This window comes from Salvia miltiorrhiza, unplaced genomic scaffold (genome assembly GCF_028751815.1).
Source record: "Salvia miltiorrhiza cultivar Shanhuang (shh) unplaced genomic scaffold, IMPLAD_Smil_shh fragScaff_scaffold_107_1, whole genome shotgun sequence".
Taxonomy (NCBI): Eukaryota; Viridiplantae; Streptophyta; class Magnoliopsida; order Lamiales; family Lamiaceae; genus Salvia; species Salvia miltiorrhiza.
The window spans coordinates 377,152-395,012 of record NW_026651399.1 but is presented as its reverse complement, the minus strand read 5'-3'; the positions used below and the strand labels follow the sequence as shown (position 1 = coordinate 395,012).

General features: G+C 33.0%; 1 protein-coding gene and 2 long non-coding RNA genes across 3 annotated transcripts; 1 reads left to right on the top strand and 2 right to left on the bottom strand.

Moving 5' to 3' along the window:
* Nucleotides 1-255: 255 nt before the first annotated feature.
* On the bottom strand, nucleotides 256-1,285 carry LOC131002321 (uncharacterized). Its single transcript, XR_009094260.1, has 3 exons — nucleotides 765-1,285; nucleotides 544-686; nucleotides 256-467 (listed from the first exon to the last, which is right to left on the bottom strand). It is a non-coding gene; the product is annotated as an uncharacterized LOC131002321 (long non-coding RNA).
* A 159-nt stretch (nucleotides 1,286-1,444) lies between these two features.
* LOC131002320 (uncharacterized) lies at nucleotides 1,445-2,275 on the bottom strand. Its single transcript, XR_009094259.1, has 5 exons — nucleotides 2,195-2,275; nucleotides 1,921-2,114; nucleotides 1,815-1,841; nucleotides 1,635-1,700; nucleotides 1,445-1,511 (listed from the first exon to the last, which is right to left on the bottom strand). It is a non-coding gene; the product is annotated as an uncharacterized LOC131002320 (long non-coding RNA).
* A 1,843-nt stretch (nucleotides 2,276-4,118) lies between these two features.
* On the top strand, nucleotides 4,119-6,332 carry LOC131002329 (protein FAR1-RELATED SEQUENCE 5-like). The gene is made up of 2 exons (XM_057928820.1): nucleotides 4,119-4,828; nucleotides 4,925-6,332. The coding sequence occupies exons 1-2, from the start codon at nucleotides 4,119-4,121 to the stop codon at nucleotides 6,330-6,332; spliced, it is 2,118 nt and encodes a 705-aa protein (XP_057784803.1).
* The last annotated feature ends 11,529 nt before the right edge of the window (nucleotides 6,333-17,861 follow it).

Here is a 17,861-nt window from a genome sequence, read left to right as displayed (position 1 = left end):
TAATTTATAAATATATTTTAAGAAATAATTTTTTACGTTTTTTTATATAAATTATAACGCCAAATGATACCCGTCGAAATTCGACGGGTTACACACTAGTATAGTAAAATCAACCCATCAATAACTGGTCAACTTTCGCACAATCATTCACTACCAGAGGGCCATAGTTATCGGTTGAATAAAACTGAGTTCAGCACTGCATTTCGTACCCATCCAATTATTGCTGCACAATATCTAATCCTCATTACCCAAAGATGTTGTGGAGATGCATTCAATAAAGCAAATCTCCGAACTGATACAGGATCACCCTTGAAAGACTCCATAATAGTCATTAGATAAACGGCTCCATCATATTTATTCATACCATCTGCAGTAAAGAACTTAACCACTTGTGCTGTAGAGTTGGCCACACACGATGCTTTAAGTGCCTCATTGTTGTAATACAGGAAGTTCGTCGACAAGTTTCGCTGCCATATATAATCATTTTTTCAGTTTACATAGTAAAAGGATTGTAATTATAATAAAGTTTGAATGTAGACTTACAAAAACATCGCACAGCAGCTCGTGCGTCTCAATAACACCATTTCGTTAAAATCTGCATCACTGATTATGACAAACACTATCCCTTTACTGGTGTCCACACACAATGCATATTGGTGTGCCTTGGTATATATCGGGAAGAAGAACTGTGTTTAATCAAAAAAAAATTTAAGGTGTTTATTATTAAGACATAACTAATAAACAATAAAAAATAACCACGCTACCATGTCAATAAGACCAAGAGGTTGTTCTTGATATTCTCGTAACTCATGGGTCATAGTTAGGAAGAATGATTGTTGTTGCTCATCGTATGTCATCCCTGTAGGTCCGACACAATCAACCTGTGATGAATTAGAACTATCAGTTCACATATTATATTGTTTTTAGCCCCATCAAATATACTTTTAAAAACTTATATATATGTCTGTGGAGGAAATGAAACGAACGGGATTATTGTTCGTTCCAAGCTTTTGGCTAAGGTTTAATATAGACGGCCATGCATTTATAATTGAAGGATGGATAAAGTTACGTCTATTCATAGAATTAACTTCAATCCTTCATAACATAATATCTTTGAATCTGAAGAAGATCATCCCTCTGTAAAAAATTTGGATATAAATAATTAATAATCATAACGTTAGAAAAAGATTTGAAAAAAATTCAAGACTGCCTGATTTCACACTCCTGCACTTTTTTATTTTGAACACATCATAAGCATCATTATTGCAATACTGCAGTCTCCTAGCAAGCGAGTTGTTCTTCACGCAACCAAGGATTGGTGAATCTCCACCAGTAACCTTGACAAACAACGTATGCTCAGCATCAGATCCAAAGTAAATACCATATAAATAATACTTTAGTACTTCATATCATAACTAAAATGATTAACAGATTAAAGTAACACACATTTAATGCACTTGGATTCTGAACCAAAGTCTGGAGCGGCTTTGCGGTTCTTTGCAATCTGAAATCTGTGTTAGTAGACAATTAAATTAGTACATTAATAACACTGAACTTCCTAAAATAATTTGATTCAAATTTTTTAAGAATAAACTGAGATTGTTATAAACAATAAAATACACAAATGTTCTTACCACTTTTGTTGGAGTTACAACAACATTGTTTTCCTTATTTGACAACATTTGATCTATCACAACAACCTGCGCTTCAACATAAAAAATATACCTATAAACAATTCGTATATATAAGCACATTTTTCCGTATTATATTTGAACGTTACTTGTTTTAAATGTATGTTAAGTGAGTATATATACCTCGCCATTCGTGAATCCAGATGATTTCTGTAACATCAAAAGGACATAATTACATACAAAATTCACATATCTAGTTTCTAAAATATTTAAAGACAATTTATGATACCTTATTGGATATGACCACATTTTCATCGTCAATACCCAAATCGAAGCTGGGAATATCAATCCGCTTCAATTTTCCTTTCTTCTTCCTATCACAAGCTTCAGCAGACGTAGCGTCTACCCATGCTAAGAAATTTTCAGATGTGGATTGTAAGTATACACAATCTTATTGTGTTGTTGAAGAGTCGCTTGGTGTATCTTGAGATGAATGGATAAATTTTAGTGATTTTGAAACGGGAAAGAACGAACAAACAATATACTTATAACTAAACATTTACCTGGAACGATGACTCCATTCTGGCGCAACGGTGACATTTCTGTCAATAATAAATAACAAATTTATAAATTATATTTAAAATTCATGAAAACATGTATTATAAATTCTATTTAAAATTCGGATAAATACAACATTTAGTTTAAGAAAAAACATGGCCATCACAATATCGAAATTATACATTGCAATATCATTATTATTAACATTCGCATCCCTTTTATTGTACATGATACTCAAATCATAATCCAGATAAACTGGATTATATTTACATGCCAATAACATAAAGCAGCGCCATCCCCAAAAATGTGCATCACAGATATTTAAAAAATGATATGTAACATTATTATTAAATTATACAATAATTTCTGGCGAACGGAACATTTGTTCAAAACAGAAAAAATTAAAAAAGCAAGCCACGGTAATAAGAATCTAAATATTTGTTCAAAACTAAAAATTAAAAAAAAAAGCAAACAAGATTATTGTGAATCTGATTAATTAGACGTTCAAAACAAGCAAGTAAGAGTGAATTGTTTACCGGATTGAGAAGCCTGAATCGCCGCCGAACAAGTTCTTGTTCAGAGTTTTGTTTAAAGCGGTAGGGTTCGAATAATTTGGGTGAGAATAAATGGAAGACGAATCTTAACAAATAATACATCTTTCCAAGACAAATCACAAACTCTAAAATGGAAACAGAGCTTTTTGCGGGATTTGATAGTTGACGAACGATTCATCTGAATTGAAAATTACAATAGTAACCTTCTCCTGCCGAACAAATCATTTTAATGAAATTTATATATTTAAAACTCAAGCATTGGCAATCAATCTCAACCGTTATTTTGTGATGAATGAACGATCCAGATATGGTCTTTATTCTGTCTATAGGGATTAGACTTTGCTGAATGTAACCCTATATATATATATATATATATATATAGGGGAGAGTTCAATGAAGACCACTCCCCTATACAGAGAACGAAGACCAAATCTAAAGCATTGAATCCATGTAATCTTGCGGTCCTCAATTATTTGATATGATTAGTCAATTTTCGGCCATTTTAATTCACAAAGGCTAAGAATGTAAATAACTATTTTATTCACAACCGTTATTAGATAGATATGAATCATATCAAATCTCTTATTTATGGTAAATAATTATTAAGATATGTTTGTTACAATTTAGAAACGTATTAGCTGCATTGTTTCTCATATTCATCGTTTCAAAACCAGTACACCATTGAAGAAAATTTCGAGTTTTTGCAGAATATTTTATGGAGAATCAAGGTTATTTATTCTATGTGAAATCGATTTCGTTCGAACTGTTATACATGTTGCATATATATGAAAATTTGGTGTTTATACGTAGAAATTTCGTTCGAACTGTGAATTATTCTATGTGAACTGTTATTAAATTTCGTTCGAACTGTTATTAAATTCAACCGGTATGAACGACAATTTTCGTTCGAACTGTTAAACATTATTTGTTCGAACTGTTATACGTGTTTTTACTCATACTTTTCAAACACACATTACGTGTTTATTTGTTTTATGTTCCTTTATATTGTTATCCGGATGTCACATTGATCATATTTTGGCACTGTTTCTTCGTAGTTTTTGTTTTCATGTTAAAACTGATAGGCATTATAACTATGTTCATTCACAATTTTTTATGACCCGAATTTGGTGCATCAATATACAGATCATGTCCGTATTCATTAAACTTACACTTAAACATCAAACTTATAGGTAGTATAAGTATGTTCACTAGCATTTTTTTATGAACCCTACACCGTTCATAAGTTCAGAGGCCATGCTCGTATTCATTATATTGACCCTTACATTTACCATTTGCAGAATTCACATATTCAAGAACACCAGATGGTCAATTGTGTTATCCTCCTTGCGATGATTCGCAGAAACCTCGCAATGGCATGATATTTAGTACATTGCATGAAGCTGTTGAGTTTTACAAGGATTATGCCAAACTTTGTGGATTTGACACCCGAATGAGCACAAACAGGAAAAATAAAGATGATATAATTACCAGGCAATATGTGGTTTGTAAGAGAGAAGGAGTATGGAAAAAGGCAAAAGAACCTCGAGTGCGTTTCAGTGATAAGGGCACAAAGAAACGCAAGACAACATCTTGCAAGGTTGATTGTAAAGCTAAAGTTATAATTAAGATTGTGTTGGGAAACTGCTACAAGTTTGCTGAATTTTGGGAGGGTCATACACATTCCATGGTTCCACTACCAACCAGAGACCTTATGCAAAGTAATAGGAATGTGGATGAATTTCAACAAAGATTCATAATATCTGGAATAAAGGCGAATATTGGTCCCATGCGTTCATTCCGTATGTTCAGAGAGATAATGGGCAGTTACGATCGAGTTGGATGCACAAGTAATGATTTCAAGAATTTTGCTAGGGATTTGAAAGTGCATTCCAAAGGATCCGATGCACATATGTTATTGGAAACATTTACGAATAAGCAGGAACTTGGAAACGGTTTTAAGTTCTTCCACGACGTAGATGAAGAGAATAAATTGTGTCGGATAATTTGGGCTGATCAGACATCAATAAAGAATTTTAGCTTGTTTGGAGAGGCTGTGTCTTTTGATGCCACTTATAATACTAACAGGTGCTGTTGATTGTGAAATTATTAGCTATTAAGTTTTGTTTGAAGATTAAACATAACGTTTACGTTGATGATTATTTTTTTGAAACAATACTGCAGGTACAAGTTGATTTTTACTCCCTTCACTGGTAAGGACAACCATGGAAAATGCGTATCATTTGGTGCTGCATTAATATCACATGAGGACACAGAATCATATTCCTGGGTTTTGGAGCGGTTTGTTCAAATAATGGGCCATGCACCAAAGATCATAATCACGGACCAAGATCCAGCACTCAAAAATGCCGTTGCATCTTGTTGGAAAGAAACTCGCCACAGGTTTTGCATGTGGCACATAAATATTAAAGTTGCTGAGAAAGTGCCACCAAGATTGAGAGAAGATACCAATTTCAAGTCTACTTATGCTAGTATTGTTTGGACAGATCATGATGATGTCTCGGTTTTTGAGGAGAAATGGAAAAATATGATTGAGGAGTTTGATCTCTCGTCGATTAAATGGTTCAATGACATTTTCGATGACAGATCTTTCTGGATCCCAGCATATTTTAGAGAAATACCTATGAGCGGCTTATTCCGTACAACTTCTGCATCTGAAAGCGAGAACAGTTACTTTAAAAGGTTTATCAACAAAACATCTGATCTGGTATTACTTTATACCAATTACTGCAGTGGTCTAGATGTACAGAGGTATAACTACAAACTAGCAACTCATGATGATGAGACACGTTCACCCGGTATGGTGACAAACCTACCCATCGAAACGAATGCATCTGTTGTCTACACTAATGCTGTTTTCAAACAAGTACAGGATGAAATAGACCATGCAAGCAAGGCTTGTGGAATACACAAGATATACTCTGAAGGCAACAACACAATCTATGAAGTTGACGACAATGTAGATGGTGTCTTCTTGGTTCGCAATATGAAAGATGAGGATGAAGTGTCTTGCACCTGCCTTATGTTCACCAGGAGAGGATTGCCGTGTAAGCACATGTTTTGTGTGTTTAGAAATCTGAATATTGACAGTATTCCACAAAAATACATTGCTGTGCGATGGTGCAAGTTCAGCATTTTATGCCCAAATGAATCATATGAGGTACAGCCACCTAACTCAGGTCAGAATATATCAAATTGGGATTTTCGTATCTTTAAGGCTGTTAGCGAGTCAATATCACATGTGAGTGGCAATGAAGAGCTATATGAGCAACTGTACAATGATATCATTGAAGTTCGAGATAAGTTTTCCAAAATTGGAGCAACTATCACACCTGCTTGCTCAAAGACCAGGTTGTTCAATGAATTCTATGGAGCTGCTCCTACTGAGTCACCAAGTGTACTTCCTCCTGACATAGCCAAAACAAAAGGAAGTGGTGCAGGTGGTCGCAGAAAATCGGAAAAAGAGAAGGCGCTGATTCTTGCAAATAAACCTAAGCGTCTTTGCAGGAAATGCAAAACCATTGGTCATCATGATTCTAGGAACTGTCCAACAAAGGATATAAATTCTTGAACTTTATCATTGTCGTGTTTTGTGTTATTTTCAAAGATATTGATATTATTAGATTTTCTGGTTTTAAATTAGTTTGGTTTATATTGGTGATGCATCCCATATTTGAGATTTGATAAAATCTACAAGATTGTCAGTGCGGTGACACCAAGTTTTTCAATCATTGGAGTTAAAATGCTGTTTCATGTTCATTGGACATGTTCAATGATTGAGTTTTTGCACTTACATAGCGAACATAACATTGATATCACTTATACGTCAAATGCTGTTTCATGTTCATGTTCATTGGACATAGCGAACATAACATTGAGAGTTGAAATGCTGTTTCATGTTCACTGGACATGTTCAATTTTGTTATGCACCTCGTTCATCGATATCAAGTTTGCACTTACAAAGCGAACATAACATTTGAACGCTTTATGCACTAACGAACCCCCTTATACGTTCGCTTGGTTTATATGTTGAATTTTAAGGAGGTATAATGTTGGAGAATATTTTTTATTTAATAACCGCACCGATTAGTAATTGTTGTATTCTTCTTATGTTGTCTTTTATAAGTTTGGAATAGCTCATCTAAACAGGGTGTGAATGCTATTATGTATATACACAAGATGCATGCACATTCATATGTCAAATGAACATATATAAACTTTACAAGACATATGTCAAAACAATATTATTATTCAAAAACGTCTGAACAAACAATCAGAAAGTATATAAGTTCAATACCATCAAGTGCATTCAGAAAAAAAAATTTGGGCTAAGAATATCAGTACCATAAATAATTCAGGGAACAGTATGATTTAAGAACCAATTAATATCATGTTGGAGTTGAAGGTTGGATCTTTGCTGATCTTAGCGTAATTTTGCTGTGCCTCATTTGTCACTAGTATCCTCTTTTCGTTATGTTCCCAAAGAATCAGTCTAGCACAATAGCGAACGCGAAGGACGCGGATTTGCCTCACTTGTGATACTACCGACATACACTTCCAACTAGCAGAACAATCACCCATGAAAGTTTCTAGATGACGCATCATGTACACTCCAGTGTCTTCCTTATTCAAATGATCTGCCCACTTCAACTTAGCCACGTGAGTTTTAAGTCTAAACACCTTTTTCGCTTTCTGCTCATCTCCCACGTGATGCATGTAATCAACAAAAAATTTACGCTTCAAAAATAAAAGAAAATCAATTATTACAAATGAGCATTAATATCAAAAAATCGTACGTTATAAATAAAATTGTTTCTTAGAAATATACTTACAATTAAGTTGCATACAACTTCATACTTTGGCATATTGGCAGATTCATCCAAATTAACCATACTGTCTAGAACGAACATCCTTTCCCTTCGCATATCAATACAAACAACAAAATACGTATTCCCCACTGTAACTGGTATGAAAAACTACACACATGGTTGCACGTGTTAATAAAAATGTAGCGAGAAAAAAAGTGGGATAAAGTTTACAAACATACATGAGTTGAATACTGACCATATCTATAAGTTGAAGCGGCCTCCTCTTATACTTGCATAACTCATGGTTCATTGCAAAATTGAATATAGCACTCCGTTCATTGTAATCAATTAAATTTTCATTACTCGAAGAAGCCTACAAAACGTAAATAAAGTTCACTATATACAACCAACTTATATTAAGCCTTATAAGAAAGAGGCGACAAACAATTTAACTTACATATACTTCGGTTGTGCAAAAAAAACGCAAAGGTGATTCATCAGACCTCATGTCTTCTTGATAGTTCAAAAGTAAACACCATGCATTTATTATCGCACATAAAACGACGCATCCCTTCCGTAATGTTTGCATTTCTAATCTACTAATCTCAGTGGCTTTGTGTGAGAATAGTACTTCAGACCTACATATCTTAAATTTAGAATATAATATAAACCAGCAAAAAATATGGTATTGATATAGAATAAGGTTCTAATTAAAGAATAGGAACAAATGAAATTTCATAATTTATATCAATAATTAAAACGATACAAATTATATCAGTTGACTATACCCGTCATGTGTGTCACAACAAATGCTGTATATCCCAATCTCTAATTCATGGCAAGTAAGTTTCTTCCAAGCGCACTGTTCCCTCTGTAGATATGGAGACCTAAACTTTCTTGATTTTTTCCATACATTACTCGCTCCAATTTCTCGAATATTAGTTGGAGCAACATTAAGTAAGGCCGAATCAATCTATATGGGATAAAATAAGTTTTGCAATCATAATAAGGTTAACAAACAAATAATCAGTACCATAAAAACAATATATCATGGTTAGGATTATGCATATTATATTACATAGCCAAAAAGGGATGAAACGAACAAGCAGCCACATACATTTTCGTCAACCGTGCATATAGGTAATCTTAATATTTCAGACAAAGTTAACTTCTCGCCCATCCCCTGATTCACAAAATAAAATCTTATCATACAACCACATCGAACTATTTTCTATTTTTCCTGAAATAGGTTTGTTTTACCACCACGTCATCCTGTTCTCTTTCTGTCGAAACAGAACTCGTCTCAGCAGTTGATTGCTGCTTCACCTGTAAACAATAATTGGTTGATATAACAATATTTACGAATCATACAAGAATGTAAAAACTATGCAAAAAATGGTTTACCCTCTTTGATCTCCTAATTGGCACAGATTCTTTTAACGCTCTCCCTTTGACAATAGGCTGAATAAATTATTTTTAGATTTGTTAAATTTATCATACATTATAATGACACAAACAATCAAAAAACTATGGATATAGCCAAACCTTTGCAGATGTGTTATGAACTAACGAACTCACTGACACGTTCGCTCCATCAGGATGCGTCGGCAAAATAGTATGCAAACTATTAAATTAAGAATATTTTACAACATTATACCTCCTCGGCACGCAACACTTGAGGAGACTCAACAGTGGCTGTTTCAGTTACATTGCAACCCATGGCAACCTTGGCTGGTTCACACAATTCTCCAACATCTGGGTTGATAACCGGAGTCTGAAAACAAAAATTGATCACCAAGTTTGTGTATACACTTAAATAATTACTAGGTATATTGTACACCAGAATAGCAACCTCTTCTTGTGGAGCAATGCACACAGGTATGATGTCAGTATCTGCCTTTTTCTACATTATGAACTTGAATAGTGAGTTTTTGGAACTTAGTATACTTTTTATGAGCTTTGACAATCAAGATTGTATTATTTACTTACATTGTTGAGGTACGAGTCAACAATAGATAGGCCTTCGTCAGGCATATTGGATTGTTCCGCATCTGTAGGATGACACTCCTATCACATAAAACATAGGCAAACATTAAATATACATATTTATCGTCATTCTATTTTTGGGAGATCATTAACAATAATCTTAAAAAAAACAAGTTTATACAAGAAAGAAGACCTAACATTTTTTTTGACAAACATATGCTGTAATTCAGGGAACATAACTTCAAAGTTTTCTACCTTACTATATGATTTATGTTCAAACAAATATTCTTTAATGAATAAATAATATATGAATGTAGAAATTTATTAAATGTCTCAACTACATTAATTATACCTTATCAGTTTCTGCCATCACCGGAACTCCATCAACTTTTTCGTTCTCAATCTCAGCTACATTATCCAGGCCACCTCCCATATTTTCCTGTAATATTTTTGTCCAATAATCATTTCAATAACTTTGTTGTTTGGTTTGAACAACATCATGGGATTCAAAACTGAAAGCAATCATGTTATAATGTATCCAACGCACGAATCTCATATTAGATATAACAACTCTAACAAAATCTGAAATTAAGCTTTAATTTCACATCATTTTATTTTTGGGAGATGATGAACCATAATCCTTGAAAAATAATATTTTATGAATAAATAATATATGAACAAAATAATTTATTAACTCTTTCAACCAAATTAATTATACCTTCACATGCTCTGCCACCAACGGAAATTCATCAATCGTTTCATTCTCATTCTCCGCTACACTATCCAGACCATCAACGATGTTTTCCTGTAATTTTTTAATTGAATAATGATTTAAATATACTAACAGCATGGGATTCAAAACTGAAAGCAACCAGTTCAGAATGTATCCAACGCACGGATCTCATACGATATACAACAACACTAACCAAATCATTAATTAATCTTTAATCTAATGTTTTATTATGCTATCTTAATTGAATACTTTAAGTACCTCATCAGTTTCTTCGTCGCTCGTAAATTCATCATCATTATCTTCTCGGGCAGTAAGTTCAGTATCCAACTCAGCGCTCATCGTATCCTATAACCACATTTTCAGCATTAAGATTGACATGTATTATAGGTTGTGATTGAACAACACGTGATAATAATATTTCATACAGAGATATAATAAACATAAGCACATCTGAGTCAACATCATCTACAACAGTATCTTCGCCTAAGGGCGATCCCTGGTAGTTAAACAATTTGAACAGTTAATTATTTTACATAAAGAACTGTTTAATTAAATATTTATCCTATAGATTATTTTACAAACATACCTTTTCATGCACTTGTCCACAGTCTGTAGATCTTGTTCCTTCACCCGTGCGCCGAACAATGTCAGATGAACCATCGTAGTTCAGAGCAAGTGGAACACCTGATATATTTGCGCACCTCAAAACGCATTCTCTGAACAAAAGTGACGCACGCTCTTCATCCGATGCCTCTTCCAACATGGCTTTAAGGATCTTCGCCTTTTCAGATATTTCACGCGATATCTTAACCATCCTCGATTGCAGTGAATTTTCGGATGACTCAACAACAGCCACAGATGGACTAACGCGTAAATTTGAAGAACCTATTATTTCTGCCTGTGGTAGTGGTATTGGGCCACGTAGTGATCCAGACCCAAAAATTCTACTGTCAACCTCAATCTTCTGCCGCTTCCTTAAATCAGTTCCGTTCCAGTTCACCAATATGGGGTATGAACGCCCTTTGTCGAAACCATCAATCTCCATTCTATCAACATAAAGAAGCTGCATTGAAACGATAAGTTATTACATGATCTATAGCATGAAAGAACTCTGTTAAATATTAATATTAAAAATTAAAGAACTACAAACTTACAACCAAAAAGAGCACTGGACCACAGAAGATATGCTTTCCATTGTCTATCCAACTTTCTTTGTGATGCAATAAACTCTGAACGACATATTCACCCCAGTTCCAATTTTGGATCTTATCCATATCTTCTAGACATCTCATCACGAATGGATGAAGCATCCCATTCGGATAGCTTTCTATCAGACTGAACTGAAGTGCAACAATGAAATGCCTTCTGAACCACACACCACCATCAGTATCAGCTAACATCTTAGCTAAAACAGCCTTTATTTTTATATGTTCACGATTGTAAACGTTGAACTTCTGTACCCAACGCAGACTCAAAGCATTGCAAGCTGAATATACGAATCTATTAATCTTTTCTGTACCCCTTGGAAATCCAAATACTCTATATACGTCGTCTTCAGTCACCTTAATCTGAACATTATCATCGATCACCAAATTACCTGTCTCATGATCAAAATTCTCCAACAACCAGTAGGCCATCTTGGTTGGCAAAGCTCTAACATTAAGTTCAAGCAAATGTCCGAATCCCATTTCAATAACAGCATTTTTCTGTTTCTGGTTTAGCTTAGACATCGTGGAACTGAAAGACGATGGTGTAGTTCTTGTATGCAGCACCAAAAAACCGTCACCCCCACCATCATCCTTGTTTCCGTCATTTGGTTCTGTTACATCTTCAACCTCAACAGATTCATTTGCTGCAATGGCTGTACAGAGTAAAAAAATAGATTTATTAGCAACCAAAAGCACAATCCCATTTCAGCAGATTGGTATTTAACAGTTATTACCTGCTTCACACCTTTCATCCTCTGTGACGGGAGCAACAACTGGAACTGACACAAGGGTTTTGTCAATGCTTTAAATATAATAAGTTAAGTACGACTGTTGTTTTATAATACCTGGTATATCTGTAGAACGTCCATCAGATGACACCCTAGCTCGTTTTGACTTAGTCTTTTTTGAAGGCTCAGCATCTGTACAATAAATTATTTCAGTTGGTTCATTTTTAACGAAACAAGAACACAAAAATATATCAGAAACATATTATAATGAATATAACTTTATATGAACAATATATTAAATTTAAGAGTTTAAAATATTTAAATACTTTTTTGGGTTTTTTTGTAAATTATTTTTTAACTTAATATTAAATATATAAGCATACTAAATACCCGTAGCAGACGCCCCAACCACTAACATATTAGATTCTTTCCTTTTACCTTTATCAGCTTCCTTTGTCGGAGATCTTGGATCACGGCCCGTAACTGGATTAATAAAGGAGTGACAACTGACTTTTAGAATGCATCTCAATTTGGTTGTTAAATAACGTAAAATACATTTCAATTGCTAAATAACATACATTTCCTTGCTGTTCGTCTAACTTGTTCATCCGGACCCTTTATTGTATCATCTTTATATTTTACAGTCAATATTCAAATTGGAACACGTAATGTTCAGCAAATTTTTTTGACAAAAAAAGCATAAGTCAACTAAAAATATATCAGAGGAATTTAATTACCACGGTTCATACGGTCGTTTGAACCAGGATCACCTGTGATGTCCAAAAATAGGAAAAACAAACAATTATTGAAAAGAAAAAAAAAACGCCGCAAAAAGCATTGAACCCTAAACAAATACAAAACATGTGCTGTTATTATATTCGACACATATGGTCCCCCCCCCCCTTTGTACTCTAAAAATAAACATTAACGACGCACAAACATATGTGGTGTCTTTATCAACATTTCCAAGATCACAAAATCAAGAACACAATCAAAAAGGTAAAAAACATGTAAATGTCGGGGTATTAAAGAATGTTACATACCTCCTTCACCAGACACCGTTTTCGACATCTCCCACTTCGCGAAAAGTTTCCTTATCATCAAATTCACACACAATTAACACACAGTAAAAGTTTTAAAAAAAAAAATAGAGTTATGAAGAACTTGAATCAAAGTGATTTTTCAGAAAACATAATATTACGAACATCTCAAATTCAAAATACAACAATATATCAAAATATCTAATGTTAGAGGTGTTGCGGAAGAAATTTCGCCTATTTCATTAAACACAAAATCTACCAAAATATAGAAGACGGAGAACCGCATACCTTTTTTACACTCGATTAAAATTGTGAACTTAGCGAATGAAAGAGGCAAAAAAAGGTGGTTCCCTTAATTAATATTACTAGGGTGGTTAGTTCGTGCATCGGTGTTCGAGAAGCATTAAACACATACAATACACATTATTTACTTTAAAAAATTGATTTATATATATTATATATACTACTATATCTATTCAGATTTTTTAGTCCATTTTTTGTGTCAGCACAGATACAGGGCTGTAAACAAACCATTCCGCTCGCGAACTATTCGGAGTTCGGCTCGAAAAAAGCTCGTTCAAGTCCGTTTAGAGAAGATCGTAAAATAAACAAACCAAACTTGAGCTTAGTAGTATTCGGCTCGTTACGTCGTGAACATGTTCGTCCAGTGATTCAGCTTGAAAAATTTAAATTATTAGTACATATAACTTATATTTATCCACTACAATTAATAAAAATTGTATTAAATCTCTAATTACTTTTATTTGTTATAACAAAATAATTAATATATTTATTATTTTAAATTAAATAATTTATTTTTAAAATAAAATAATCAATATTTTGAATATAAATATAAATTTAGAATGTTCGTATAGGCTCGATTAAGCTTGTGAGCCGCTCGTGAGCCTCAAAGTATTCGGTAAGTAAAGTTCGGGATTCGATTCGATACTTAAAAAACCAAACTTGAGCACACAACTATTCGGTTCAGATCGGTTCGATTACACCCCTACGGGATACTACTAAACTTAAAAAAGATGATGTGGATGAATTATAATGGTAATTGACTCAAGTGATCAAGTACTTCACTAACGTGATTAAAAGTATATTGAATGTGAGTAATAGTAAATAAATATATTATAAACATCGATATTTATGCTATTGGTGTATCTATTTTATTTGTCCAGTACTCTTTCGATATTTTTCGATGAATTAACTAGATTCACGGAACATGCGTATAAATATTTATAAAAATTGATTACTCATTTCCTAAAAGTAATTTCAATTTCAGCACGAATCGCTTCCAGTTATGTAATTATGTTAATCAGTTATATAAAACAATGATATGATTTAATTGATAAATTTATATAATAATTAATTAGCTAAAACACTAAAAAAAATTAGTGAAATTCCTATAATTAATACTAATTGATTTTGAATTTATATGGCGTCGATTGTTTATACGTACATCATCATATCATTGAATTTAAATATTAGAATCATCAATTTATGGAAAGGAGATATAGCCTGCTAACTAATTGTAATTCCACGAATATATTAATATAAATGAGTGGAAAATATTCACTATAATTAAGTCATTAGGTTCATTCAAATAATTAACCCAGGAATCATACATTTATTAGCAAATTACTGTCGTTCAATAACGCCACGTATCGTAATAAAGAATCCTTACTTTCATTATAAATAAAACTATATTACTTTTCTAGGGTTTCATGAAATAAATTCACATATATATATCTCCTACAAAGATGATGTCTCCAATGACTTGAAGATGACGAACGGAATTCCTCATATATTTTGTCACCACAAATGTAAAGCCGACGTCAAGACATCGAAGTCTTTCGACAATCCATATCGAAGATTTTTTTGTTGTCAGTTTCAAACGGTATGTGCTACCACTTTAAATGTGAAAATCTCCAATTACGTCCTGCTTAATATATAAATCACTCTCTTTATTCTCGTTATTCAATTAGGATGGTGATTGCAAGTATTTTGAATGGTTGGACCCGGATATTCCACCTTATCAGAAGCGGTTTTTTCAAAGGATAAGGATTCACCGTGATCGATTGGAGGAAGAAAACATGGAATTGAAGAAGATCATCGATGATATCGTCCTGGATAAAAGGTTTCGATGTGAACAAATAAAAGTTTTGAAGACCCAAATTAGATATTTGAAGTTTGTGCTTATAGTGTTGTTTGCTGTCATCTTATTCAACTTAATATAAATTGTGGACAACTTTTGGAAATAATAAGTATATATTCTTGTTTTTGACTTGGGATTTTCGTGATTTTCTTATATGCTCTAGCATATAAAATTTATTGCAATGAAACAATAATACTATATAAAGGATGTGTTCATTTTTTTGATCGTCGAAATAATATAATTTGCGAAAAAGTGTATGTTTGTATTTTATTCGCACAACATCGAATATTAGCATGTTCATCAGTATTATAATGAACATGCTAGTGTTCATAATAAAAAACTAATGAACGTGTCTCTGTTCGTTGTCATGTTCGTAAAAAGACTAATGAACATACAAATGTTCGTTTATATATGCTGAGAAAAAACAAATGAACACAGCTATGTTCGTACAATAAATAAATCAAAATAATACGGTCCAAGTATTAAGTTCTAACACAAATCTTTTATTCATGTTCAAATCTTTTTGATTTCTTTCCCTATTTACAACTTATCAAATTTTTAATCCATGCTCAAACACGTTAATGTATACAAATTCACGCTCTATTTGTATATGCAACACGTTCGTAAAAAATAACTAATGAACATACTACTGTGTTGGTGATCACATACAAAATACTGATGGATGTATTTACGTTCGTTGATATGTTCGTTTAAAAAATACTAAACATACTAATATTCGGTGACGCACGTTTACACAAAACAAATGAACACCAATATGTTCGTACACTAAGTAAATAAAGATACTAACATTTACAAAAATTACGATCACTTACAAACTGTATCACATCATACAAGACATTCACTGTTACAAGGGATTTCGTATGGATACAAAATTTATTAAATATCATACAAAATTTATTAAATTTCGTAAGGTAACATAAGTTACCTTGAATCAGATTCATCAAACAGAGGTGATATGCATCCCAGGGGAACTAAACCTCACCAAGTTATCATAAATGATGACGATTAACAAATATATGTTCTTTTACGAACACATAAACGAACATTATTTATGATCATTTGTATTTTTTAGAAACATTGTGTTACGTGATTCAACTGTTATATCAACAGTATATTGTTGTAAATCTATACAAAAATTTCAAAAAAACGTAGTATGTTGCTTTGTCTTTCACGAACATATAACCTAAGATTCGCATGTTCATTTTTCATCTTACGAAATCAACAACAAACATAGCAACGAACATACAAACGTTCAACGAAATGTTAAATTATTTTTTGGGTTCACACATTGTATGAATATATGAATGATAAATTATTAATGCATATGAGTTATACAATATTCACACATTGTATGAATATATTAACACATTGTATGAATATATAATTGGTAAAAACAGAATTGTCAAATCATATTAAAATCAAATAAATAATCCAGAGTAACTAAAACAACAAGAATACAAAATTTGATACGTCCAACCAATATGTATAAATTTTAAAGAAACCTAGAAAAAGTAATTTATAAAGCTCTGTTATAAACCTAACAGAATATCATCAAATTTGGTAGGATTAACTGTTAGCTCAGCACCATAATTTGTAGACGAATCCGCTAAAACTCCATCCTTATACTTGTTCTTTTCCCAAGAAATTATTAACAGTTTAAAAGTACTAAGTTGTACAATTTAATTAATTACCATTAATTGTCACGACCGGACTTAATTAAGGATAATTAAGCCGGGGAAATCGTGACTAATGGAGGGAGATTAGAAGCGGGGTAGAAAGGGGATAATCAAACAAGGAAGGATCGCATTTCATCATTTAACAAAAGGGATATTTATAATATAACAGAGGTTTAGTCGTATAGACTTAAATAACTAATAAGTTCAGATAACTCTGACTTAGCCAAAATAACATAAAATTTCTGAGTACGCAGCGGAATAAGGTTCTGATTACATGTATGAAGACATGTAACCCTAGAGTTCATTAATATATAATAAGACAAAAGAGTCCCGCTCGTCACTTCATCACCATCGGCAGCTGCTCAACCTGCACATTTAGAAATATATGCAGGGCTTGAGTACAAAAGTACTCAGTGGGCACGTATGCCTAAGTATAAAAATACATGCTTCAAAACTATAAATTGTCATGCCATAATAAACAGTACAGCAAGGGAGTTTTTTCGCTAAAAGGCCCAAGCTTACTAAATTCATTTGTGATTCTTAAAGTTCGACTGCAGTCTAAGTTCTCTTGTAATCTATCATATCTGAAACTTTGTGCCGGAGATGTCACGACCGGCCTTAATTAAGGATAATTAATCCGGGAAAACCATGACTGGGGAAGGGAAATTACGAAGCGGGTTTAGAAAGGGGTGCATAAAAGAATACTCAAAGAGCTTGGATACGCGTGAAATATTCCTTA